Source organism: Lupinus angustifolius, chromosome LG04, assembly GCF_001865875.1.
Source record: "Lupinus angustifolius cultivar Tanjil chromosome LG04, LupAngTanjil_v1.0, whole genome shotgun sequence".
In the NCBI taxonomy this organism is placed as follows: Eukaryota; Viridiplantae; Streptophyta; class Magnoliopsida; order Fabales; family Fabaceae; genus Lupinus; species Lupinus angustifolius.
In genome coordinates, this window is record NC_032012.1 from 10,251,295 (window position 1) to 10,276,534 (window position 25,240).

Consider the following 25,240-nt stretch of genomic DNA (forward strand, 5'->3'; position numbering starts at 1 on the left):
AGTTAGTATGAACCAAAAGATATTAAGTAGTAACTCAAAGTTAATATTCAAGTAAAATAAAAAGAAATATTATCTTAAAAAAATATCTCTTAAGAAACGAATTATTTATTTTCAATATTAAATTTCTTGTTTTATAATCCCTAACCAATAATTGTAGGACATTTGATAATTCAATCATAATGTTAATATAGTTTTATCAAACAATGGACATCAACTAATATATGACTATGTGTATCATAATTATATTGGACTTTGTTTTTGGTTAATGAAATTAGGTTTAAATAAGTTTTTAGTACCTAAAAGTGAATGGAAATTTTTTATATAAGAATGACAAGTTTACAAATTTAGTGAGTTTTGGTTTTAATCCTTAATTTTTTTTTGAAAAATATGATACTTGAATTTTCAATTTTTTATTTAAGTCTCTTATAAATAAACTTGATCAATTTGGATCCTTAAATTAAGCCAAATATATATATCATAGTTAAATTTAATATAATATTTGATTTGTATAATAATGCAAGAAAATTGAATAAATACATCAACTTAGGGTTTATAGAAGTCTAGCATTTTTGGGAAATGGCTTCTTCAAATTAATTGTTTATGTAGCAAAATATCAACCAAAACACTAGTGACAAGTTTTCAATCCTAAAATATGATAAATATTATAAAATGCTAAAATTCAAGAAATCCCTATAACCATATATCATTTATCATTTGCATAAAACCACATATACATTATAATTGTCAAATTAATTTTCTCATTAAACTTTGCATATATTAGTGCACATACATATTATGCATATTAGTATATAATTGTGACCTCAAAACCCCATATAGGTATTTTATATGCATAGTTTGGTGAATTTTGGAATCTGGTATAATGAATTTCAAACTAAAAAAGTATAATTTTCATTAATTTTCCACATGATTTATGGTTTAGGGGATCCTTGAATTTTATCAAACCATATGTGTAGGTGGTGAGAAATTTCTATTGCCATTTTTTATTCCTCAAATTCAAATCAAATATTAATTTAAGCATTTCAAATATCTATACTTTGCTTAATTTAAGGATTGAAATTATATTACTTTATCTATAGAAGACTCAAATAAAAAAATGTGAAAATTTAACGAAAGAAAATTAAGACTAAAACCAAAATGGTTAAAATTTCAAAATTAAAAGTCTATTTAATCATTTTAATAATTTGTAATGCTACCTCTCATTTTTATATTAAATTTGTCAAGTCCTTAATTACATTAGCTTTTAAGAGAAATAACCAAACAATAAACAGCAAAATAAAAAAGTTCAAGGATGAAGACTAATAAAAAAAAAATTCAAAATCAAAATTCACATAACTTTCATAGAATAAAAAGTTATCTATGTAATAAGTTAGAAATCATATTTCATGAAAACAACAAAAAGAAAATGTAAGCACCTACAATGAATAAATTTTACACAATATTTAAAAAAATAATAATACAAATAAATGATGAATAATATATTAGCTATGTATGAAATCTTTACAATAATAACACGTATAAAATAAATGTTTTTTGGTACTACAAAAAGTATTCTCACATTTTGAGTAATAAACTAATCCGTTCTATTCCGGAATGCGTAGCTGCCACTTTCAACAAATATCACGACCCAAAATCGAACTCTTAACCTTTCTCATCCTCATAATCCTATGTCACTTCGAAATAGATGGATTTAGAAGACACAAGACATAGAGAGATGGTGTTTCCGAATCCTATGAAGTTGGTTCCTCGCAATTTTGAACACATCAAATCATTCATAACTTTCTCAAAAATCGAATTCTTAACCTTACTCATTCTCATAATCCTACATCACTTCGAAAATAGAGAGAACATAAACTTTGTTCCTAAAAAATGTCACCTTTTTGAACCCATCACATCATAACATAACATAACATCTATTTTCTCTTTCTTCTCATTCTAAACTTCTTCATACCCACCATGTGGAAATTTGTTTCACGCAAATTCCTCACACATTTTCCCATTTCTTATTCTTCTTCTTCTTCTTCTCTTTCTCACCCTTTATTCTTATCTTCTCTTCTTCATTCTCATTCATTAGCTTCACCTCTTTCTCATTCTAACTTCCTTGTCACTACCCACAACATTAATCCCAAGGTTTCTTTTCTTTTTCTATTACAACTCTTTCATTATACCTTACCCTTTTTTGTTTTCTCATAAATTTACAATCTTTTTGTTTTATCATTCATTGTTTCTATGTGCATGTGCTTTTTCTATGCTTTCTTTTCTCACCACTTTTGCCCTCAACTTTTTAATTTTATAATCACTATATATATATATATATTTATATGTTGTATAAGAATTTTTTTATATAAAATGAGAAGATTGTTATACTAATTCAAATTCTGGAAACACCTGCTTATGGGTATTTGCGGATATCTACTTTATCCTCGGGCATTGGACCTTCAATTCAAATTCTGGAAACAGTTTATCCGCTTATGTGTATTTGCGGATATCTATTTTATCCTCGGGCATTGGACCTTCAATTCAAATTCTGAAAACAGTTTTTCCGCTTATGGGTATTTGCGGATATCTACTTTATCCTCGGGCATTGGACCTTCCTTTTAAAAAATATATAAAAGAAAAAACCAATCCCAAGTATGAATGTTTCATAGGTGTTTGTAAGTGAAATTGTTGTTTTTGGTTCAAATCAATTGCTGATTGCTATGTATCTGTTGTATGGGGCTGAATTTGATATTTTTCAGCACTTTTTTTGGGTGTTTACTTATATATCTGTGTTGATTGATGATAGAGAAATAGTTCATTTAGCTTCTTTGTTGTTCACAAAACTGGAGTGGAATCAATTAATGAATTTATGGCAAAAGAGGAGTGTGTTATTTAGTTCCAAATAGAGTTTGTTTAATAACAAATAATTGGTTAGTTTAGGCTGTTTAAGTGGATTGAATTTTTGTTTTTTAGTTCCACTATTTTTATATCAAAATTGAATGTCCATATTGCACTTTTATACTCCGAGTGTTTTAAATTGCGGTCGCGGTTTCGGTTACTGTGATTGTAGTCATTGCGGCCATTGTAATGCGGATTACGGCTCTTGCGTTATGAACTATTTTGTGATTTAAAAGATATTTTTGAAGTCGATGCAGTCTGTTGCTGCACTATGTGGTTGTGTTGCAGCCTAAATGCGGTTGCGTTGTGGTCTGATACGACCACATTATTGTGATTTGGTATCACACCGCAATTGCAATTTGATGCAGTTGTGACGGTCACTGGAACTGCAATATTGTATCCGCATCACATGATGTGGTCTGCAATTTGAATCACTGCTTCATACGTTTATTTAGTATTACCCCCTCTTCACATCATTTCAATCTCACAAAAAACCATGACATGTATCTCATGTCCCTATAGGTGTTGTTAGCTTCAATGTTCAGGAAACAATTTTTTATGTGTAGAAGAGAGATACTAAAAGAGATATCCTAATTTAACACTCATTAATTAGTATAAACATTGAGACGAAACCATATCACAGTCGAAACAAACTTGTGTGCTGAGCCGCCCTTTTACATTTTTGTAAAATATGAGTGTAGGATGGAATATCAGCTAATTGTTTACGGGTTTATCTGTTGGAAATGTTCCACCTTTCTTCTTTTAAATGCCATGTTGTTTATAAGGTGTCACGAATTACTAATCTTCAACTGTATTACTTGAAAAATGACATTTTGTCTCTTTTTTCAGGTTCTCAATTGTGAGTATGCTGTTCGAGGAGAGATTGTAACCCTTGCTCAGGTACTGTGATTTGTGATTTAGCTTTACGCCGTAGAATTAAGTAATTTATTGGAAAGCTATTCTCGCTTTTGTATATTCCGAGATGGAAGCTTTATATACTCGGGTAAAATAACTGTTGAAGACTTAACCCACTGTCACAATGTTCTCTTAGAACTAACACTAATAGTATTGCTTATCCTGCAATATAGCTTGAATGCCCGTAGAATTTTTGTTGCTTCAACTTTGATAAAGATGTGTTTAGAATTTATGTTTCGGTGGTTATTGCTTATTACTAAGTTGTCTATACATTGAAATAACAATGCCTTATTGCTGCAGAAATTGCAACAAGATTTACAAGCCAATCCAGGATCTCATCCATTTGATGAGGTACTTTTCTTTACTTGATATCTTCTAGAGTAGTACTTTTTTAGTTGTGAATCTTACGATAAATTCCGAAGATTAACTAATTACTTCTAGCCTTAATAATTCTTTGGATAAAAACCAGTGAAATAATGATTGATGCATGGCCGCAAACTAAATGGTGTAGTTGAGTGAATTAGCTAATACCATTTGAGATTCAACCTTATTAGGATGATGAAATTAGTGACTTTGTTAGATTAAGTAATTGTTTTTACACATAGTATTTAATAGTTCTAACTTCTAAGGATCAAATGCAGTAAAATAATAAGTGATGCATGGCTCAAACTAAATGGTGTAGTTGGGTGAATTAACTAATACCATATCAAGTTTCGACCTAGCTTGACCTTGCTGCTAGTTTACGTCTCTTAGATTTGATACATTTTTTTTTGCTTTTTGAGTTATTTCTCCTTCCATTTGTCAATGTTTTCTGTTCTTCAATCATATGGTTAGTAATAGTAAACAGAGACCCTTCCTTTGGAAATTTCAGATTTTTTTCGAACGAATAATGAAATTATTCAATTGTGCATGATGAATTAGAAGTAACTTTAGGGGATTAAAAAGACAGATATATAAGCACTTTTTTCCCGATTTTTCTTTATATTAATCCTTTCCCCTGAATCAAGGATAAAGTCTATTAGTAGATTCTGCCAACACCTTTAAGTTTGTGAATATGTACATCTTATGTAAGACACTTTCCCCTGACTTGTTTTTATCTGAAAATAGATACTTTACTGCAACATCGGAAATCCTCAGTCTCTTGGTCAGTACCCGATTACTTTTTTCCGAGAGGTTGGTTTCCTATAATTCTTTTGGCGGTTGAGTGCAACAACTTTGATTCAAATTAAGCAACGCTTATTATGATTGTTTCATATTTTTTAGGTTCTTGCATTATGTGATCATCCAACTCTTTTGGACAAAAGTGACTCACATGGTCTTTTCAGGTATCTAAGCATAAAATCAGAGTTTGTGGCATCTAAAATTCTAGATAGCTAATCATCGTTGAGAAGAGTAGTCCAACATGTATTTATATACACATCCGGGAGGATGAGCTAGGCAATATGGGACTTAGCTCCCAGCATGCCCCTCCATAGAAGCTTGTTGGACTAGGCAAGGTCATCTTTTGGCCCATGACAACTGGAGAGATGTTGGGCTTCGACTTTGATATCATGGCAAGGTTCCATCCCAAAACTTATTGGCAATGAGAAAAGTAGCCCACAGGTATTTAAACCACACTTGGAAGAATAAGGTAGGTGATGAGAGACTTACTCCCCCAACAGTTGCAAACTCTCTTAAAGCCAATGCCATAAGTTCATACATTTCACTTAATTTGTGCCGTATTTCGTTTCACTTGCATGCATTTAGTTTTTAGATATAGCTTACAAATTTGCTTATACTCTTGTCCAAATGTGACCAGTTTACTAGAACTTCAATAAATGATTAAGCTCTAGGAGCATTCATTGCAGTGTGAATAAAATGTATATTCAACTTTCCTCAAATGCTATGAGCATGGAATTTAGGGTGGGAGGGGCATAATGAATGGATGTAAAATTTATTTGAATGTTTCAATGACTTTTTTATCTGTGAAAAAAACGGCACTTTCATTTGTGAATTGTTTTATCTATTTTGAGGATTTTTTTCTTCCTCTTTCTGATCTTTGTAGTTATTTTCTTCCCTCTTTGGTTGTCCTTTTATTTCAGTTCTGATTCAATAGAACGAGCTTGGCGGATTCTGGATCAGATTCCTGGGAGAGCAACTGGTGCTTATAGTCATAGTCAGGTAGTGATTGCTATAGTGAATCTTGCACGGGCACATGCCTATATCTATTCAACTCGACCAATCAAAATTAAGACAACCTCGTAATAATAGTCGTTGACAAGATTTTGTTGTCTTTCTAAATTGTTACTTTAACGACCGACTAGTATTTGATTGGTTGTGCATAATGGGAACCTGGAAGCACACGAGATTTATTAACAATTGATCATCTTCTTTCTTGTTTTTTCGGCATTATACATTGGATGGACCATAAAATTGTTATTTCCTTATCAGGGTATTAAGGGTCTGCGTGATACAATAGCTTCCGGAATTGAAGCTCGTGATGGTTTTCCTGCTGATCCGAACGATATATTCTTGACAGATGGTGCAAGCCCAGGGGTAACATTCAAAGTTCAACTTTGCATGCATATAGTTTAAAATGATGAAGGTATAAATTTTATTTTACTAAAATGTGAATCAGTTTAAAAACTGTCTTTTGTGTGTGGCAGGTCCATATGATGATGCAACTATTGATAAGATCAGAAAATGATGGTATTCTTTGTCCCATCCCTCAGTACCCTTTGTACTCAGCCTCGATCACTCTCCATGGTGGAAAACTGGTACAATTTTATCTGTTAAAGTGCTTAATGTGTAATTTCGGTTTACTATTTGCATGTACTCCAATGTGAAAAGAGGGTGAGCCTTGACATAACGGTAAGGTTGTTTGTCTTATGACCTGGAGGTCATGAGCGAAATTCCTGAAAACAACCTCTTCGTTTATGAGGGTAAGGTTGTAGACATCTACCCTTCCCAGACCCCATTAGGTGGGAGCCTCGTGCTTAGAGCAACCGTTTTTAATGTTCTCCAATGTGAAGAATTGGTAGTTATCAACAAACTTCCATATATATTTACATATTCACGTACATGGTTGACTAGTTATCACTTGGACTTCGATAATCGGAATGTGTAACTGTCTTCTTATGTTACCCTTTATATTGGTTGGGATATGTCATTAGTATGTTGACATTGTTTGTGAAGGTACCTTATTACCTTAATGAAGAAACTGGTTGGGGGTTGGAAATACCCGAGCTCAAGAAGCAGTTGGAGGATGCGAAGTCCAAGGGTATCAATCTTCGGGCATTAGTTGTCATAAATCCAGGCAACCCTACAGGGCAGGTGAATCATTAAACCATATTGTTGCCTTAAAATAAGATGTTGCTTAGATTTTGAAGCCTTAAGGTTGTTGGTTAAATGTATAACATAGGTTTTATGTAATACCTTCAGGTTCTTCCCAAGGAAAACCAGCAAGAGATAGTAAAATTTTGCAAAGAAGAAGGTCTGGTTCTTTTGGCAGATGAGGTAACTGGACTTGTTAAAAATCTGAGACATTCTATGTAACCGATTTTAAATAAGTTGTAGCTTTTGAAACTAGGAATTAACATAATCGAATTGAATACAAAAGTTTCTTGTGTGTACATGCTTCATGTTTGAAGTGGTTGTGAAGCACAACCACTTCAAAATAGTAGTCATTTTTGTGTTAGACATGTATTCCTATCACACACTTTTGGACACTCTTAATTGTAATCTACAACTTTTTTATTCACTTTTTGAAATTTTATACCATTATAAATGAAAATGTCACGATAACATAAACAAAAACATTTTATTACCCATATTTCGTATCCGTGTTTTGTGTCGCACTCATAGTTCCTACATTGTTTGTTGAAGTTTATAGTGTATAATACTATTATTGATGAATGGATTCATTTTACAGGTATATCAGGAAAATATATACGTTCCTGAGAAAAAATTCCATTCTTTTAAAAAGGTATCTCGGTCGATGGGTTACGGAGAGAATGATATTTCTGTAGTATCTTTCCAATCAGTCTCTAAAGGTAAATTTTTATAACAATTCATTTCCTATTAAAGCGAGAGAAGATAGAATTTTGTATGCCGATACATTATTCACACATTGTTTTCAGGCTATTATGGAGAGTGTGGGAAAAGAGGAGGTTATTTCGAGGTCACCGGATTTAGTTCAGAAGTGAGAGAGCAGATTTACAAGATGGCGTCTGTTAATCTTTGTTCTAATGTCTCCGGTCAGATTCTCGCAAGTTTGGTGATGAGTCCACCTGAGGTTAATTCTTTACATCATAACTCTCTATTATTTTTTTCCAGTATTGGATACTACCCACATAAATTCAACCAATTACTTAGTAAATGAGATGAGATGCACAATGATAATTGTGATATGGTATGACATGCATTATAGCTGTTCGACCCATATAACCGATACCATCTAGTGAGATTAAGGCTTGGTCATAGTACCGAAAATCGAGTCACGACAGCTAGCCCAAAATATTTTGGAGTGTCATTGCTGTTGAAACATTATTCCTTAACATTATTTAAAAATGCAGAGAGGGAGACTTTTATTTATGGTAATTATGTCATTTTCTTTCCTATTCATATTCCATGGAATTCTTTTCTTCACATCAAATGTAACCTGATAAAAAATGATGAATCTTCTATTTATTGGTGCAAACTATTATTGATTTTAAATGCAAACTATTATTAATTTTAAATGTAACTCTTGCTATGATTTTGGCTTTTATGTACTTTAGGATATTACATCCTGAAATTTATGGGTAGGGTTTAAGTGATGAATAAGAAGATTTATTAAACTAATGATGGAAGCAGTTTCTTTCTATAACAATAACATTGTTTTGGTGAATGACAATAATAAGGACTTTACTCTAAAATATCATGTGCATGCCTTATGTAGTTGGAGCATACTTTAGTTATGATACATATTTAACTTGTACAAAAGTAAACTTTAACTTGAGAACCACCTACAACATTATCAAATAAATCAGCATGTACTAACAGGGCGTTGGTCTAGTGGTGTAAGACCTTGCTAGATTATTAGAAAGACCAAAAGGTCAAGGGTTCGATTCGGGAGCACATCTGTTGTCCCACAAAGTGTGTCGCTCCATGTGCCACTACTTGTGATTGGTTGAAAAAATATATTTAAATTAAAATTTTAATAATTAATTATTTTTATGACCAATCACAAGCAGTGACACATTAAGTGGTACACTAAGTGGTACACTTTTATGGGACAGCAGATGTCCCCCCGTTTGATTCCATGGAGCGACACTTATTGGGAGGGGCAACCACGACCCTGACAAAGATTAGTTCCTTACCCATAAGCTGAGGGGATACCCTTGGTAGTACCAAAAAAAGTCAGAAGGTTGATTTATATGAACTCAAAAAGCATGATACTAGTGATAGTTCCATGAGGTCACAAGTTCAAATCCTGGAACAACCTTTCTGTTTGCTGGATGAGGCTCAAACTCCACTAAGTGAGAGTCTCGTGCATTAGGCTGCAATTTTATTTATATGGAGATTATAATACAAGACTAGTGATACCTTTAAATTTATCTAGAACATAAGTATGTATTTGTTCATGGGATTGGTACAAATTCAGCATCTCAAGCTTTTCATAAATGCATTTTACATTATGTGAATTCAATAACAGGTAGGAGATGATTCTTATGAGTCTTACTTTGCTGAGAAAGATGAAATATTGACATCTATGGCTAGAAGAGCAAAGGTCAGTTATTTGAAAATATTTTGACACATTACATTTTTTGGTACTACGGGCACCCCTCACCTTTTGGGTAAGGAACTCATCCCTTTCGGGGTACGTGACTGCCCCTCCCAACAAGTGTCGCTTCGTGATTGTGATCTGCATGTTAAGGGTAGTGTTTTTTATCCTCTTGACACAGACACTTGAAGAAGCATTTAACAAACTAGAGGGTGTAACATGCAACAAAGCAGAAGGAGCAATGTATCTATTTCCTAGAATTCAGCTTCCAAACAAAGCAATAGAATCAGCAAAAGCTGAAAATTCAGTTCCTGATGCATTCTATTGTAAACAACTACTTCAGGCCACAGGAATAGTTTTTGTTCCTGGTTCTGGTTTTGGACAGGTTTGTTTATGTTGTTAAGTTCTTATATGTGATTCGTCTTTTCGCGCTCTACAATTCCGCTTGGTAGATTGAATGATACGTTTTTCTATTAACTGATTGTGTGTTATGCTTTTTTCGATCGTAAAATGTTTCTGCATGGTAGTTTTGTCTAGAGAAGTATCGAAAAAGATTCTAAGAGTATCTTGAGAGTGTCCGATTTGTAATTTATTTTTTTTAAAATAATTTTGATGCCCATGAATACGTATTGATAAAGTATCGAATAGTATCGGGATCAGACATATATCATATATGGATACGTAAAGGATATTGAAGTATCCGAGCTTCATAGCCCTTTCACAACAATTGCTTTTAGGAAAATGTTATATTGCTATAATTTCCTCTATTTTATGCTTTAACTTCAAACAATATTATAACAATAATAGGTGGTGAGAATTGAGAACCAAATTGAAAATAATTGTAAAATACTGAATTAATTTTTTTTATGCATATATATAGATGAACTAAGTTAAAAATGAGTGTGACAGCTTATTTTTTATTCCAACTTATTTAACTACATTTGAAATCTATAGTTAATTAATTTATTAAATTGTTACTTGTTTTGCAAGGTACCTGGGACATGGCATTTTAGGTGCACAATATTACCTCAAGAAGAGAAGATTCCAGCAATTATTACTAGGTTGACCAAGTTTCATGAAAATTTCATGGATCAATTTCATGATTAAGGAGTCCTTGTCCTAAGTTTATCCGCCGGTACGGGTGGGCATTTTACCAGAGGTTTCTATTGTATCAATCTACTCATGTGTGATTCCTGTTGAAGCATATACTCGGGGGTGCAGGGCGAACGATTTCAAAATGGACTCCCCATTCATTAGATAGAAAAGATCACCAAGATTTCGTGATCAGTTTGTGCTAAGAAATTAATCACTATTTTTTTAGAAGCAATAATTTTCTTGATAATTGAATCCATTTACCTTAGGAAGCAGATAAAAAGGTATTAATTAAAGTGGAAAATAATCAAAATCACAAATTGAGTTGATCACTGATTTTATGGGTACCTATGATTTTGTACTTTATTATATGAAAACCTTAGCCCATCTCATATGCTAATTCTACAAGTCATCAATTGATTAAATCGGCTAGAATCGAACGACACTATAATATTCTATCGCAAACAAGAGGTAGTATAATATTGGAGATGACTTTATATCCTTTGAAAATTGAATAAGTCTGTAATAGTAATACAAGTTTTAGGACTTTAGATATCACGACCCAACACATGATTTTAACTACCTTAGATATAAAGGGTGACTCACTACATGAGGTTTCTACGATTATAAGGTTTAAATAAAATATATTTACGATCTTAAACATTATGAATAGATCAAGACCCATTCATTACACTAAGATACACCTTGTATGTTCTTCTAGACATAAATATAAAAGAAATATAACAAATTGAAAGATAATTTTCTACACCATGAATTGGATATTATGGGAGATGATTGTGTGTGTAATCTCCATGTTTCCTTTTTAGCATAGAAGGTGTGAGTGACTCTGGAATAAATTATAAATTTAAATTCTCGAAACAACCTCTTTCACATATGTTATATGTGATCGTGTTTACTGGTAATTCTTCATACATTTAATATTTTAGTGTTTAATGGTTTTCCTAAGGAGTTGGTTCAAACCGGGAATAATGGAACTATTTCAACTTTCCTCTTAACAATTATTTTTGTACAATTAAGAATATTTCTCCATTTTTTGGGTAAGGAACTAATTCATTTTGGGATTCGTGGTTGCACCTTCCAACAGGTGTCGCTATCAGAAATCAAACTCTCGACCATGGGAAATAGGGATCCAGTGTGACCTTACATCACTAGATCAACACCTCGTTGGTTCTCAACAAATTATTTGATCTAAAATTTGCAAAGAATAAGGTTAATCTTCCTAAATATTTAATGAACTATTTAAAATTTTCTATACTTAAGAATCACATATAATATTATTTTCATAAAGTTCAACAATTATAGACTATAATATTATTTATAAATGTTCAATATATCTTATGCTTCTGAAACAGTTTTTATTATATTGAAACATTTTGTGTAGGTCACATAGGAGAGAATCACTATCAAATGATGAACCAAAACCATGAATTGGACAAAAAAAGGTAAGAGATAAGTGAGTTTGGCCCTACTTCAATTCTATTTGTATTTTAATGCATCATAATAAGAAACAGGAGCACATTTCTCGCAGTTTGTGTTACTCCATATACTATAAATCGGTCAGAAAAATACTTAATAATTAAATTTTTACTTAAATATATTTTTTCTGACTAATCACAAGTTAATAGCACATGAAGTGACATAAACTATAGGACAACAAATATGTATCCGTAGCCACCAATAATTGAACTTATTACATCTTCTAAGCAACCATAACCAATACCTACCGTTAATTAAAGGGAATTTTTTGAATTCAACATAAGGTATCAAAATTATATATTGATGAATATATTCTTATTTTGAATTGGACTTTATATATTTGAGAAGTGTCTAACCCAAATAGATTAAAAATGTATCAATATTTTTATTTTATTATATATTGGATGACATCATATATATAAAAATTAGATAATCAATAAATTATAATTTAAAGTCAATTAATTGGGTCAATATTATATATATAAATATAGTGATATAAAGTGTGAGACACATGATTTTATCTTAAAATAACACTATATTGGAAGTATTAGGCATTATTATAATAAAGAAGAAATTGTCTTACAATGAGATAAGAATTTTTTTTTTACGAATAAGTAGGAAATTAATCTTTCGGGATGTATGGCTACCACATCTTTTGTCCCACAATAGTGTGTCATTCCATGTACCATGAGCCGTGGTTGGTCATAAAAATACTTAATAATCAAAACTTTAAATTAAATATATTTTTTCAACTAATCACAACTCATAATACAAGGAGTGACACACAATATAGGACAAAAGATGTGCTCCTTTCCGAACAAGTATTGCTCACACGAATCAAATTCTTGACTTTTTAGTCATCATGAGATCTAACGAGACCTTCTATTACTAGACCAACTGCTTTATTGTTGGTAGATGAGTGTATATGAAGTGTCACATCTTATCATAGAGTATAAATAATAGAGTTGCATTATAGATATTTTTTTATAAACAGTTGCAATATAGAAAGTAATAATCATGTTATAAGATCATTATTCTATTACTATATAGCCATAGTTCACACAACTTCTTAGACAAAATCAGATTCATGGCTATTAACACTGTTTCTTCAACTCAAATCCAAGTTCTGAAATATGGTTCATTTCTCAAACATCCTACCAAAAAATTCATGTACAAACATAGTTCTATATCAGTCACAAAATCACCAATACTTAAGATCACAGCATCCATCAAGAACAAGGTAAATATTATGTAACATTTACATGCTATTCTTTCTTTGATGCATACAAATAAGTTGTAACAAGACTAAGAAAGTTGATATTGTATATGAAATTGAACAGGTTTATGAGGATAGATCTCAAGGTATAGTTTGTTACCAAGATGAGCATGGAGAAATAACTTGTGAAGGGTATGATGAAGGACCATGTTTTCAAAGAATTTCAAAGCAAACATATCAACCAAGGTAGATAATAAAACCATGTCTTATGTTTGTGTAATACCAAGGTTTTTGTTTTACTAAAAAATTGTACTTTTTTATGTGTTTAGTGATGCCAAAATCAGGAACATTCTTTTTGGACAAAGTTGGCTTCAGATTGTTAAAGGGGAAGAACAACTCAATGATTCAGTTGAAGGGTTTTGTTTGAAAGAGGACTTAAACTGCAATGGTTTTAACTCATTTCATTAATAACCTTAATCTTATGTTTTTGTTACATATACTCAAAGGTTTGAACAAGTGTTACTATACTATGTTCCATGATGCTACAAAAAAAGTTGTCTTTAATGGTGAATCAAATTAGCACATGTGAAAAAGTGGATTTGTTCCATAAGCATATATTCTTGTAAGTTGTAACAGAGTCATAATGCCAATGCTTTTCTTAATTGCCTTTCCTTTTCAACCAGTTTTATATATTCTTCGGCGGACACTCCCTGTGCTCGGTTTAATACGATTTTTCTTTACCAAAAAAAGAATGGAAAATTATGATGATTTTCTAATCAAATAACAATAAATTTGTCTATATGCCTCTTTATGATCTTAAAGCATATAAGTTTATAATATCCAAGTTGCATAATTACAAGTTTATTTTTAGGAAAAAGACAATTGCTGAAAAAAACAGAAGAGGGGGACAAAAATTCAAGACATGTAAAGGAAAATCAACAGTAACTAATTAATGTAAATAATTGTTGAAAGTTTAGTTTAATGAAAATATAATATATGTGACTATTTTTTATGTAAAGAAAAAACATTTAAAAGTTATATACTTAACTTTAACTATTGAAATAATACAAATTTGGAAGAACCTTGTTGATAAAACCAGCTTAGTACTCTTCAGAGTATCACAGTAGTAAATCATATCATTATTTTCCTGTAACTTATTTATCACATAACAGAATAAATATCATCAAATTATTAAAAAAAATCAGTAATATGAAGGTATTATCAATATAAATGGCTAAAGTTTTGTACAAAAACTCAAGAGGTCATCAAATATTCTCACCCCTGTGCCTTCTAACACCCTTTTTTATGGTATATTCTAACAAATATCTGATCATGTCTCATTACCAAAAATAACATATGAACCAAAAGAATTCCTATACAAACTAAGGTATCAAAGGTAAAATTTACAAAACATGGCATCAAAGAATCATCCATTCAGCAGAATTCCTAGATTATTGTGTGTTGTTGTTGTTCTTGTTGTTTTTGTTGTTGTCTTCGACACATAAATCGGAGTGAGAATTACTAGGAATGAGATTTGGTGGAGACCATTGATCTGGAAGCATGAGAAAGTAAGTAGACATTGCTTTTCTGAACCTTTTCTTGTATTGTTTTGGTGATATAACTGTTGGAAGTGCATTCTTTGGTCCTCCAAGGATTCCTGAAGCTTTTGCCCATGTTTCAAGGTGCTTGTCCCATGTATACTGCCTCATGAAATCGATGATTCCGATGAATAATTCGTTCTTCTCTTCATCGACCCCAGCAAGTAATGAGTAGTCCATTACATCAATTGACTGCATAAGATGATCAATGTCACAAATAAATGGCATAGACCATAGCACATTCTAGGAAAGATGGACATCGACACGAGGTTTCGACGGATTTTGAAAATTTTAGGAGACGAAAATGATATAATATGTAAAATTTATATAAGGTTAACATAAACGCACAAATATTGAACTAAAAAATATGACATTTCTTGTGAGTAATTGTAAACATAATAATATGTTAAACATCTCTATCTTCGACGGTATAAAATTCAAAAAGCAAATGTAAAAATGTTAAGAAGTGTTCATGAAGTGTCCAATATGGATATGCGAACAACATGGCTGTGACGACTATTAGGGACAACCAATCAAATGTTTATTGATCATGGGAGTAACAATTTAGAAAGACAACAAAGTCCTTATTACAATTAATATGAAGCGATGTTAAGATTTTGATTGGTTGCAGCCCAACAGAAACATGTACATGCAAGTAGACACTCTAGACGTAAACTCAGACGCTTCAAAGCAATAAACAAAGGAAATAAGGCAATTAGAGTTTTGACACTTACGGCAAGAAAACCGGTATCATTCCAGACAGCTCTCTCTAACAACCGTTTTGCCTTGTTTCCCAAAAAAATAGGAGAAGTTGGCATTGCTTCAATCAAATTCTGGTCCAGAAGAACTTTGTTTTTCCCGTTACAATCTGGATTATACCGAGACCTTGAAGATCCTTTAAGATCATAAAGTCTTGTCGCAGTCCTCCTAAATAAAAGATTCTCCATAACCAAAATATCCATCTTTGATTCTTTCCCTCCTTTCAGATGCTTTGTTGTAATCTTTCGAGGAAAAAAAAGTCATCCGTAAATTAAGTAGTTAAGATATGTAATTAAGTGGGGCAAAATAAGAATAATGTGTTAAATCAATTGCCAATAAACTGAAGATATGATTTATTACATGAAATATCAATTGAATTTTCAGTAACCTGTACAACACATCCCAGGATTTGGATGAATATAAGTGCTATGGTTGTTTTTTTCAGGTAATGTAATCAGAAATTTTGTCACTTTGATTTTAAAATTGAGCTTAGCAGACCCTTCATCTCGACCGACAAAATATGAAGTACATACCTGGTATATACCAAGAATCTTTGCCAGGCATGTTGGACTTCTCGAGTCTATTGATTCGGAAAGGTACCTGAAGTACTCAGGACCAAATTTAATAAACGATTCAAGCTCAGTTTTGGTGACTTGTTTGATGATAAAGCGATCGTCTAAGGTTTTTGCAAAGAATACATTACTCTTTCCACCTTGAGCTCCCCATTTCTTACAGCGACTCAGAGACCTTATATAGTCAAGCTCTGAAGGACAACAAATCCTTCTTAAGGCTTCAAATCGTTTGGCATAGTAACTAGTCACGGAGTATTTTACCTTGTCATGAGGACTATCATCTTCGAATGAAACTCTGGCATGCATAGCCTTTGTATTTAACATCGGATCTAGCATTGATGAGTTACGAGAGCCAGAGGCGGTCATCATATCCTCAACTGACGTAAAACTTCTCTGAGAATCAGTAGCTATTTCATCAGAATGAAAAAAATGGAAGTTGCTTGAATCAGAAGAATATGAATGCGGCAATTCGTTCCCATCTTTTGATCTCTCTCCTTCATCAGTCAGTTTGGGGTGATATTCTAGCGACATTAAAGAATAAGCTATAATACTTGAGGGTTCGTCATCATAAACTGGAATCACAGTGTCGTTAACCCCAACCGGCGGAAGCAGCCTTGCCCCACCTTGGAGTTCCAGCTCCCGTAAGGTTGATACATAATAAGGATTGCAATCAACCGGTGTATCAAACTTCTGTGTACCGGCAAAAAAGTTACTGTTAACTTGGCGATAGAACCATCTTAAAGAGTCTTCCATATTATTATCACTACCCCTGTAAGCAGAATAGATGCTCTTAGGGCCATTCTGGTCTTCTGTGTAATCTCCGGGATTGCATGCTTCTTTCTGTGTAGTGATCGTCAAAGAATCTCCTGTAGATGTATCAGGATTTACGGTAGTATTGTCCTTTTGAATTCCAAATCCGGAGTGGTTTTCGCCTGTCCATTTTGCATCAAGGGTATCAGTTAAACTTTTTCTGATTGAACTATTATTATACTGGTCATCTTTATCATGATTTATATTGTTGGCCATGTCAACTTTATGAGATACATCAAATTGGGATATGTTGCCATCAACTCCCTCTGCAAGGGTGGGGCTTTCGTCAAACTTCGAATCCACCGGATTCGGATTAACATTCAACTGATTTTCATCAATGGATCTCTCCTTTTCCTCAGGAACTGAACCAGTTGTAGTACTTTTTTTACTGGAATTAGTTAACAATGACGCTGCATATTTAAGACGGTGGTCCCATATGTAAGACTGGAAATGTAAATGCCTCTGCAATCGATTGATTTCGAGAATGTCAATCAAAGGCTGACCCTTTATCTTTTCCTGGTTCCAAATCTTTTGAAGTTCTTCCTAAAATAGAAAGAAGAGATAGTAAATCACAAACCTTAAAAAGCATACAGTATATAAATATTGCTTTACTAGTAGAACTTAACAAAACTTCCTGTAAGTTTCACAAAAATCGGGAAATATAAATTGGTCGAGAGAAGGATATAAACAACACAACATGATTAAAAAAACAATGAAAAATGGACAAAAATCAAGACCACTATGACTAATGCGGCTATAGTTTTTTAGTATTAATAACACAAGACCTCACCTCGAATTCTACTTTCTCCTTTTGCAAAACACCCTCCAACTCGGCAACTTGCCTTCTTAAATCGGCTGTTTTAAGGCCACTACTACCTGGAACAGCACTAGATCTTTTATCTTCAATTTGATCAAGAGCATTGAGTACCTCGGAAAATAAAAGCTCTGCCCTGTTAACCACCTGTTACAACTAGAAATTAGGTCCTCCATCATATGAATGAACAAATTTTAAAATCCAAGACTACGAATATATATAATAACCTCATCTAACTCTTTTTGTATCCAATCTTGCTTCCCATAATCAAACTCCAGTTTGTGTGGAGGAAGGTAGACTGAGTGAACATCAATTGATGCGTATCGAAAACAAGCAACCATCATCCCGAATCTGCGAGAGAAATATGAGTATGGTACACGAAGGACGAAGGAGTTCAGCAAAAATGTTGCATAATACATATATAGATACAAACAAGGTCCATATTCTTGAATAACACAGTGAAACAAACAAGTTTATATTGTTTTCATAATAATCCATCAAACTGAAAAGAACAGAAAATATTGACTTTAACATAATCACTGATATCTCAAATAAAGTCATTCATTTAAATAAGGGCTCACTTGAATGCGCTTCTAAAACAAGTTCCTTATTTACAATATTGTTTTAAAGGTCTTTTTAAAAAACTATTTTATTTTTTGGGTAAGCGAAAACTATTTCATGTTTGAACAACTATTTTATATTATAAAAGAAGTCTTTTTAAGAAACACCAAAATTATCTAGAGAAAAATTATGTATTTTGGTGCTTTGACAATAGAACTCATCCAAACATTATCTGTAATACATGGTTGTTGCTTAGTGGCCATGAGGTCACAGGTTCAAATCCTGGAAACAGACTCTCCGCTTGCAGAGGTAAGACTACGTACATTTACCTTTCCTAGACCCCACTAAGTGGGAGCCTCGTGCACTAGGCCGCCCTTTTACAAGATATTTTTCGTCAAAATAAGAACATCCGAACAAGGTGTATATAATTTAAAGATCAAGCCCATAAAAACAGCAGTTTTGATACACTTACATAGAAAGCATCGATAAAACATGGATCAGATAAATGCTTTACTTCTTAGACAAAATAATTACCCATAAAAGCGCAGACAGTCTCTATGTAGAGAATGACCGCAGCTTGCCACCCTGCTCGCTGCAGCATGATTTGAGAAACTTAGCTCCAAAAATTTCCCGAATGATAAACCCCAAGCAGCATCAGACATTACTATTCTTCGTGTAGCCGGAGGAAAACCATAGGCTCTTGGACACTGCAAGCACCTGTGCCACATCCAAATCTTTCCATCCCTTGCACCTGGTAGGTTAATTTCTGGTAATTTCTTGACTGATATCGTTAGTGTTCCTTGTCGATGAGTATAACAATGCACATGTGATTCTGATGGCATTTGACAAGAATGACATCGATAACCCTGAAAACAAAAAAACCTTACTAAGTGTCAAAACTCAAAGCTATTTTCATAGTTCTAATAATAAATCACATTCATTCCCAAATAGTAAACTTACTTCATCAAATAAATTGTCTCGCAGAAACCGACCCAAAGGTTTATCAAAGCTGCCATAGTATTTAATTCGGAAGAGATGGGCCCTCACACATACAGTTCCCTTCCATACACAACGGGATGACAAAGACACCAAAATGCTTTGTTGGTCAGAGGGTGATGGAGGAAACTCTTCTTTTAGAGGGTCTTGCTCTTCATTCACAATTACAGGATTCTCGGGTTGGTTTTGGACATCTTCTGTAGATAACAACTCTGATCCAATTATTTGATCTGTAGAGACTTTGTTGTCACCATTTTGAGGAGTGTCAGCCAAAATGCCTTGATCTTCACAGCTATTTCCCGAAGGATGATTGTCTATGACTGTCGCAGTGTTTTTAACCACGGAAGTTTCTGGCACTAGAAGTTGATTGGGGTCCATTTCACATGATTCTTCACTTGTACATGGAAGAAATTTCTTATGGCATGAATCTGGAATTGCATTTTCTGAAACAGCAAGAGAGGGGTAAAAGGCAGTAGAAGGACCATTAGGCAGAAAGGGTTCTATATTTCTGACTAACGACGCTAGATCAGAAATGGGGACACTTTTGCTTCTCCGTGGTTCGGTCCCATTTTCAGTCCCCGGAGAGTTTATATTGCCAGGAAGACAAAAACCAGGCACTGTTGAGATGGATCTCCCAGCAGATAGTGATTTATTTGGAATGACCAAACTGTTCAACAGAAGTTCTGGCAGAGGTGAAGCTCCTTCATCGGCAAGAAAAGACGTCTCCAATGCCAAATGATACGCAGCAAAAACTCCATACTGGACCGCATGCTTTACCTTCTTCAGTTCATCCTCATCAGCACCTCTCAGTAAAATCTGTAAGATTATAAATGAACATCTCATACTACACAATCTCAAAACATCTTAGATGAAATTTCTTGCAAAAAATATGTCAAGAACCAACTATCTCGAAAACTTAAACTGTAATGAGAAAGCCAAACAATGGTTTTTGTTCATATCTCTAACATGGCCTATCACACAAAAACCCTTTGGGCTTGAATTGAACCATCGAAAAAGCAAACCGTTGAATCTTGATTGGTTGGTCAAAGAAGGTTTGATAGCATGTTAAAAACAATCTACCTTAGAAGTTAAAAGTGAGAAGGACAAGACCAAGATGATAATAAAATATGAGAGGGCATACACATTAAGTGTATTTTGTTAGAGTCTCCCTCATTTTTTATAAATTTTTTTCAATTATACATCTCATAATTGATTAAATAAGACTTACTGTGCAGCCAAGCGGTTTAGGGCAGTCTTCAAAAAACATAAGTGTTTTCAGTGTTTTTTTCTTAGACTGACCACCACTACTTAAGTCTTCCACAAACTTTTCGACATGAAATTTCTCACAGTAGCCCAACTTCTGTGATGAAAGTTGATCAACTGATGGCACTATTTGAGTTCCTGTACAGCGTGCTATGCGCTCCAAAAGCGGCCTCTTCAGATTTAGAACCAGACATATCTTTTTTGCAAGAAGATACTCCTGTGCATATCGAGAAACTGATTTCTCTACCAAAAGGACATCCGGATTGTGTGCAGCTATCTTCGCCACTGCCATCTTCAGATGGTCCATTTCCTAAATAAGAGTAAGTAAACAGATTAGCATGAACTAATTATAATAGCCTCTGTACCACAACCAAGCAAGTCAAAAAATGATACGCAATTACAACCTGCTGCAAAAGGGTATCTACACTAGAAAAGAGGTTTGTAACACGCTGATACTCAAGAGCCCCTCCGATGATCAACAACCGAGGTTTATCCAGTTTTGACATCATTTGTCGATGAGCCACATTTTTCTTACAAACAACTCCTTTGACCACCGCACTGAGAGAATATAAATCCAATAAGTCAGGTAAAAGGAATAGAAAGTCAGTAACATGTGAAAAGTTCTCTTTAACTGATGGAAAAGTTTAATGTGATACTATGGATTTCAACAGGAATTAAGAGCTAGAAATCAACTTAAAGTCATGTGAGCTAAATTTAGTTCCAATTTTATACGTGGATGCAGATTTTCAGACATTAAATAAAATAGACTTGTGTATGTCATTACTTTCTATATATCCACGTCAGACACAAGTTTTGTGAGACAACAATATTTATGCACAAGAGAAATGAGATAATCCGGCCTTAGGTTCAGCAAATGTATATTAGCATAGATGTCTTATGACACATCAAAATCCATTAGAGTTTAGACCATTGCTAAATATCGTTCAGATTGATGAACTGAATTAATATTGATCGAGGAGCACATGAAATATTGCCAGTCATTTCAAAGATATTCCAAATAAGAAGTCATTTAAATTATAGCATTTACCTTTCGATGCGGCTTCCACAAGCAATGCATTTGATTTTCACATATCCGGCCGGGTCCATCCCTCCCCCTTTGCTCATATCTGGTTTCAATAAGCTAGCAGCTTCCCATGACAAAGATATGATGATCTCCAACCAACTGTTTTGTTCATTATCTTTAACCGGTAGATTTTCAACTTCTAAAAGCTGAGTTACCAAAGCCCTAAAGTGCCCATATACTGCATTCTTCATGACCTTCTTGTGCTCCTCACCTGACCTATCTCTATAGCCATATTCCACACTTCCGAAACTGCTTGTTGTTCGCTGATACCCCCACTCTCCTGTGACATTTCCATCATAATCATCATCATCGTCGTCAAACAAAACACTTTCCCTCTCATCTTCCTCGTCTTCTGGTTCAGGAGGGAGCCAGATAAGTCCATTATTTTCAAAATCAACAGGTCCGGAATCAGCATCGTCTGAAACAAATACAGAGGAAACGGCTTCATTTTCATCACAGATGTCAGGTTCATCTTCATTCTTTCCAATAGTTTGGGTTTCTTCCAAACTATGTGCCTCAAAACCGTGCTTCTCCGGAGAGACTTTTGCATTGTCTTCTCTACCAGGATGCACTTTCGGTAAGCCATTAGTTTCATTTATGCCATCAGAATCAACTTGGACATCGTAGTCATTCACATGACGCGTTGTTTCAGAATCTGATTGATATACACTGTACTCATCTTCATCATTACTCCTGAAGCAAGAGTAAAAGTATCAAGATAACATGAGGACTAAAAATATCAAGATAACATGAAGAACGGAGTAAAAATATCAAGATAACATGAAGAACGGAGTAAAAATATGAAGATAACATGAAGAACGGAGTAAAAATATCGAGATAAATGATCAAACAAAAGTTCATTCCTCTGTATTGGTGAGCCAAAGAGAAACAATACAATACCTGTTGATTGAGAATCCATATTGCTTTGATAATTGGTCCCCTTGGTCTGCTACAATAGCATTCCTCCCTGTTAATGATGAGACAGATTCCCTATCAACGCCGTTTCTCCTTACAGGTGATTGATGCTCGCTCGGACTGAAACCCTGCTGCATTATTTGATGAGAGCTAACTGAATAAGGCAAGGAGCTAAGAGTAACGTTACTACTGATAGCAGTGCAACTGGTTTCAATGCTGACCAAGCTTGAAGTCATTAGCGAAGAAATAGGATCCAAATTGGAGACCTGAATCCCGTTATCAAAAGCAACTATCCCCTGCTCCCATTGTCGGTAACAATAATTGCATACACGAATCCTCTTACTCTTCTTCCATGAATTCTTTTGGCTTCTAGAAGGGGTAGGAACTGAGTTTGTTGTACACTTGCCACAGAAAATTCGCCCACAAAGACGACAATGGTGTCTACGGTTAAATAAGGTGAAGGGAGAATCACACTCGTAGCATAATCTACAACTCTGGTCGGGCATCCAAAAATCCCTAGAAACATTCGCTGGTTCACTTCGCCAAGGAAACCATGATTTGATGAGACTGACAACCTCACAGAATGTATCGCCGGCATCCATTAACAAACAACCTTGCTTCCCAGCTCATTATGACATGCCCATTTTCCAATCCGAAACAGCATATATTCAAACTTGAAAATTCACCCTCTACAAAAAAAATGAAAAACCGAGAAATAATCAATCCAAGAGAATCTATGCTACTTACTTACAAGTTACAACTCTGACAAAAAACCCTCAGAAGCTGAATCTAGCAAACAATCCTAACCTCGCCGAGATAATATGTGGTTCTCTTTTTCCATTACATTCCATGAAACTAATAAATCTATCATAATTTAATCAATGGTTGAAAAAACAATCCACTGATCCAGTTATAAAGTATGTTATTTTGTACAAGAACTAAACATTCGAAAATCGACTTTTTGTTATTCCGAGGAAAAAAATCAATCAATAACAGAATCATAGATAGGGAACTATGCCAATACCTTACACCAACCTAATTTTATTGCAGAAATTTTAGAATCAACAATTTCTACAGTTCAACCAATTCAATTTAATGAGGACTAAAACATATATATTATATATCAAATTCAAAAGTTTCTGAAGTCAATGGAGAATTGAAGAGAACTTTTCAGCACTTACACCATCATCATCACATGCAAGATTATAAAAAAAACACAGCTTCAAGGAAAAATTCAAACTCAAAAATGGTCAAAACAATATTTCTTAAGTCAATGCAAAAGAATAACCGTTTACTTAGTCAAAGAAAGCAGCAAAATTGTGAAGCCATATCAATCCAATGCTAATCATGAAAAATTCATTCCCATTGAAACACATAGAATATTCAACTTCATCATTAAAACTGAAACAGAGAAAAGGGTATGGTGAAAGAGATGATTTTTACTGAAACAAAGATCGACCCAGATAAGATATGATGCAGAAATAATCGAAAATAGCTTCAATTACGAATCTTGATCATCAATGAAACATGATCAAAGAATATTGTATTAGTGAATTAATAATTTGGGAAATTGAAGATTGTGCAATTCTTGAGGCATATTTATCCGTTTTAAACAGATATGAAGAAAACGAGAAGGGTCAATGAGAATGAAGAGAAAAAAAATCACTTTTGTTGTAATGAGTTGTGGCAAATGAGTGAAAGCACTTTCTGAGTTTTCTTACTTTTTCTTCTATTCTCTTTAACGTATATCCTATAAGCATGGGACCATATCTACTAACCCATTTTTTTGTGCTATCAACTCTGATTGGTTAAAAAAATTATTGAAGTTAAAACTATAATTGTTAAATATTTTTTCTAGTCAATTACATCTCTTGATATATCGAATGATACAAAGTGTGTGAGACAGAAAATGTGTATATGGTCTAGTGACAAAAGTAAATATCAATTCAAATTTCCAATCATATCTTTCCTTTAACTAAACAATGAGAAAATAGTGGATGTTTTTCTTAGATTGTTAATTAATATATAATTTTGTGTTAATTCGAGAGAAAAAAATGCGCAAATATTGTCATGGGTTTAACGATTTGGTTTATAGTATTAATCAAATGTGAGGTTTGGGTCACTTGGAATTAGGGAAATTGGTTATTTTTAGATTTGTTATATTCTTTTTTTACCAACCAAAAAGATAAAATGGTGATTTAATTCAAATTCAAGGATTTGAAATTTTAATATTTGAATATGTTTGCTTGGAATAATAGTCTACTCTTACCATATCCAAACTATATGTGGTTATATTTGATTACTTAAAAAAGTTAAACATGGTATATAAAATTTTTATATTATTATTATATCATTTACATTTATTTAAAATTCAAGATTAACTAATATATTAGTACCAAATGATGATAATGTAAAAACTTATGCTCACTATTTATATTTTTTGGGTACTATTAAGGTATTTTTTCACCTTTTTTTAGGTAAGGAATTAATCACTTTCGAGATTTGTGATT

General features: G+C 33.3%; 3 protein-coding genes across 6 annotated transcripts; 2 read left to right on the plus strand and 1 right to left on the minus strand.

Moving 5' to 3' along the window:
• LOC109345755 (alanine aminotransferase 2-like) lies at positions 1,923–10,919 on the plus strand. 2 transcript variants are annotated; one of them, XM_019584939.1, is made up of 15 exons: positions 1,923–2,148; positions 3,745–3,795; positions 4,111–4,161; positions 4,918–4,983; positions 5,074–5,135; positions 5,892–5,970; positions 6,241–6,345; positions 6,456–6,566; positions 6,985–7,122; positions 7,231–7,305; positions 7,721–7,841; positions 7,929–8,083; positions 9,485–9,559; positions 9,735–9,938; positions 10,544–10,919. In XM_019584939.1, exons 1-15 carry the CDS (start codon positions 1,975–1,977, stop codon positions 10,658–10,660), a joined length of 1,584 nt encoding a protein of 527 aa, XP_019440484.1. In that variant the 5' UTR covers positions 1,923–1,974; the 3' UTR covers positions 10,661–10,919. The 2 variants fall into 2 exon arrangements, with proteins under 2 accessions (XP_019440484.1, XP_019440485.1); XM_019584940.1 differs by having other exon boundaries at positions 7,730–7,841.
• On the plus strand, positions 13,145–14,037 carry LOC109345756. 3 transcript variants are annotated; one of them, XM_019584942.1, is made up of 4 exons: positions 13,154–13,382; positions 13,483–13,604; positions 13,688–13,843; positions 13,876–14,037. In XM_019584942.1, the coding sequence occupies exons 1-3, from the start codon at positions 13,230–13,232 to the stop codon at positions 13,824–13,826; spliced, it is 414 nt and encodes a 137-aa protein (XP_019440487.1). In that variant the 5' UTR covers positions 13,154–13,229; the 3' UTR covers positions 13,827–13,843; positions 13,876–14,037. The 3 variants fall into 3 exon arrangements, with proteins under 3 accessions (XP_019440488.1, XP_019440487.1, XP_019440486.1); XM_019584943.1 differs by having other exon boundaries at positions 13,145–13,382; positions 13,703–14,037; XM_019584941.1 differs by having other exon boundaries at positions 13,688–14,037.
• Positions 14,552–24,397, minus strand: LOC109345757 (1-phosphatidylinositol-3-phosphate 5-kinase FAB1B-like). Its single transcript, XM_019584944.1, has 12 exons — positions 24,174–24,397; positions 22,716–23,419; positions 21,780–22,508; positions 21,136–21,289; positions 20,697–21,041; positions 19,433–20,284; positions 19,007–19,338; positions 18,139–18,262; positions 17,888–18,058; positions 16,249–17,640; positions 15,691–15,957; positions 14,552–15,148 (listed from the first exon to the last, which is right to left on the minus strand). Exons 2-12 carry the CDS (start codon positions 23,330–23,332, stop codon positions 14,810–14,812), a joined length of 5,322 nt encoding a protein of 1,773 aa, XP_019440489.1. The 5' UTR covers positions 23,333–23,419; positions 24,174–24,397; the 3' UTR covers positions 14,552–14,809.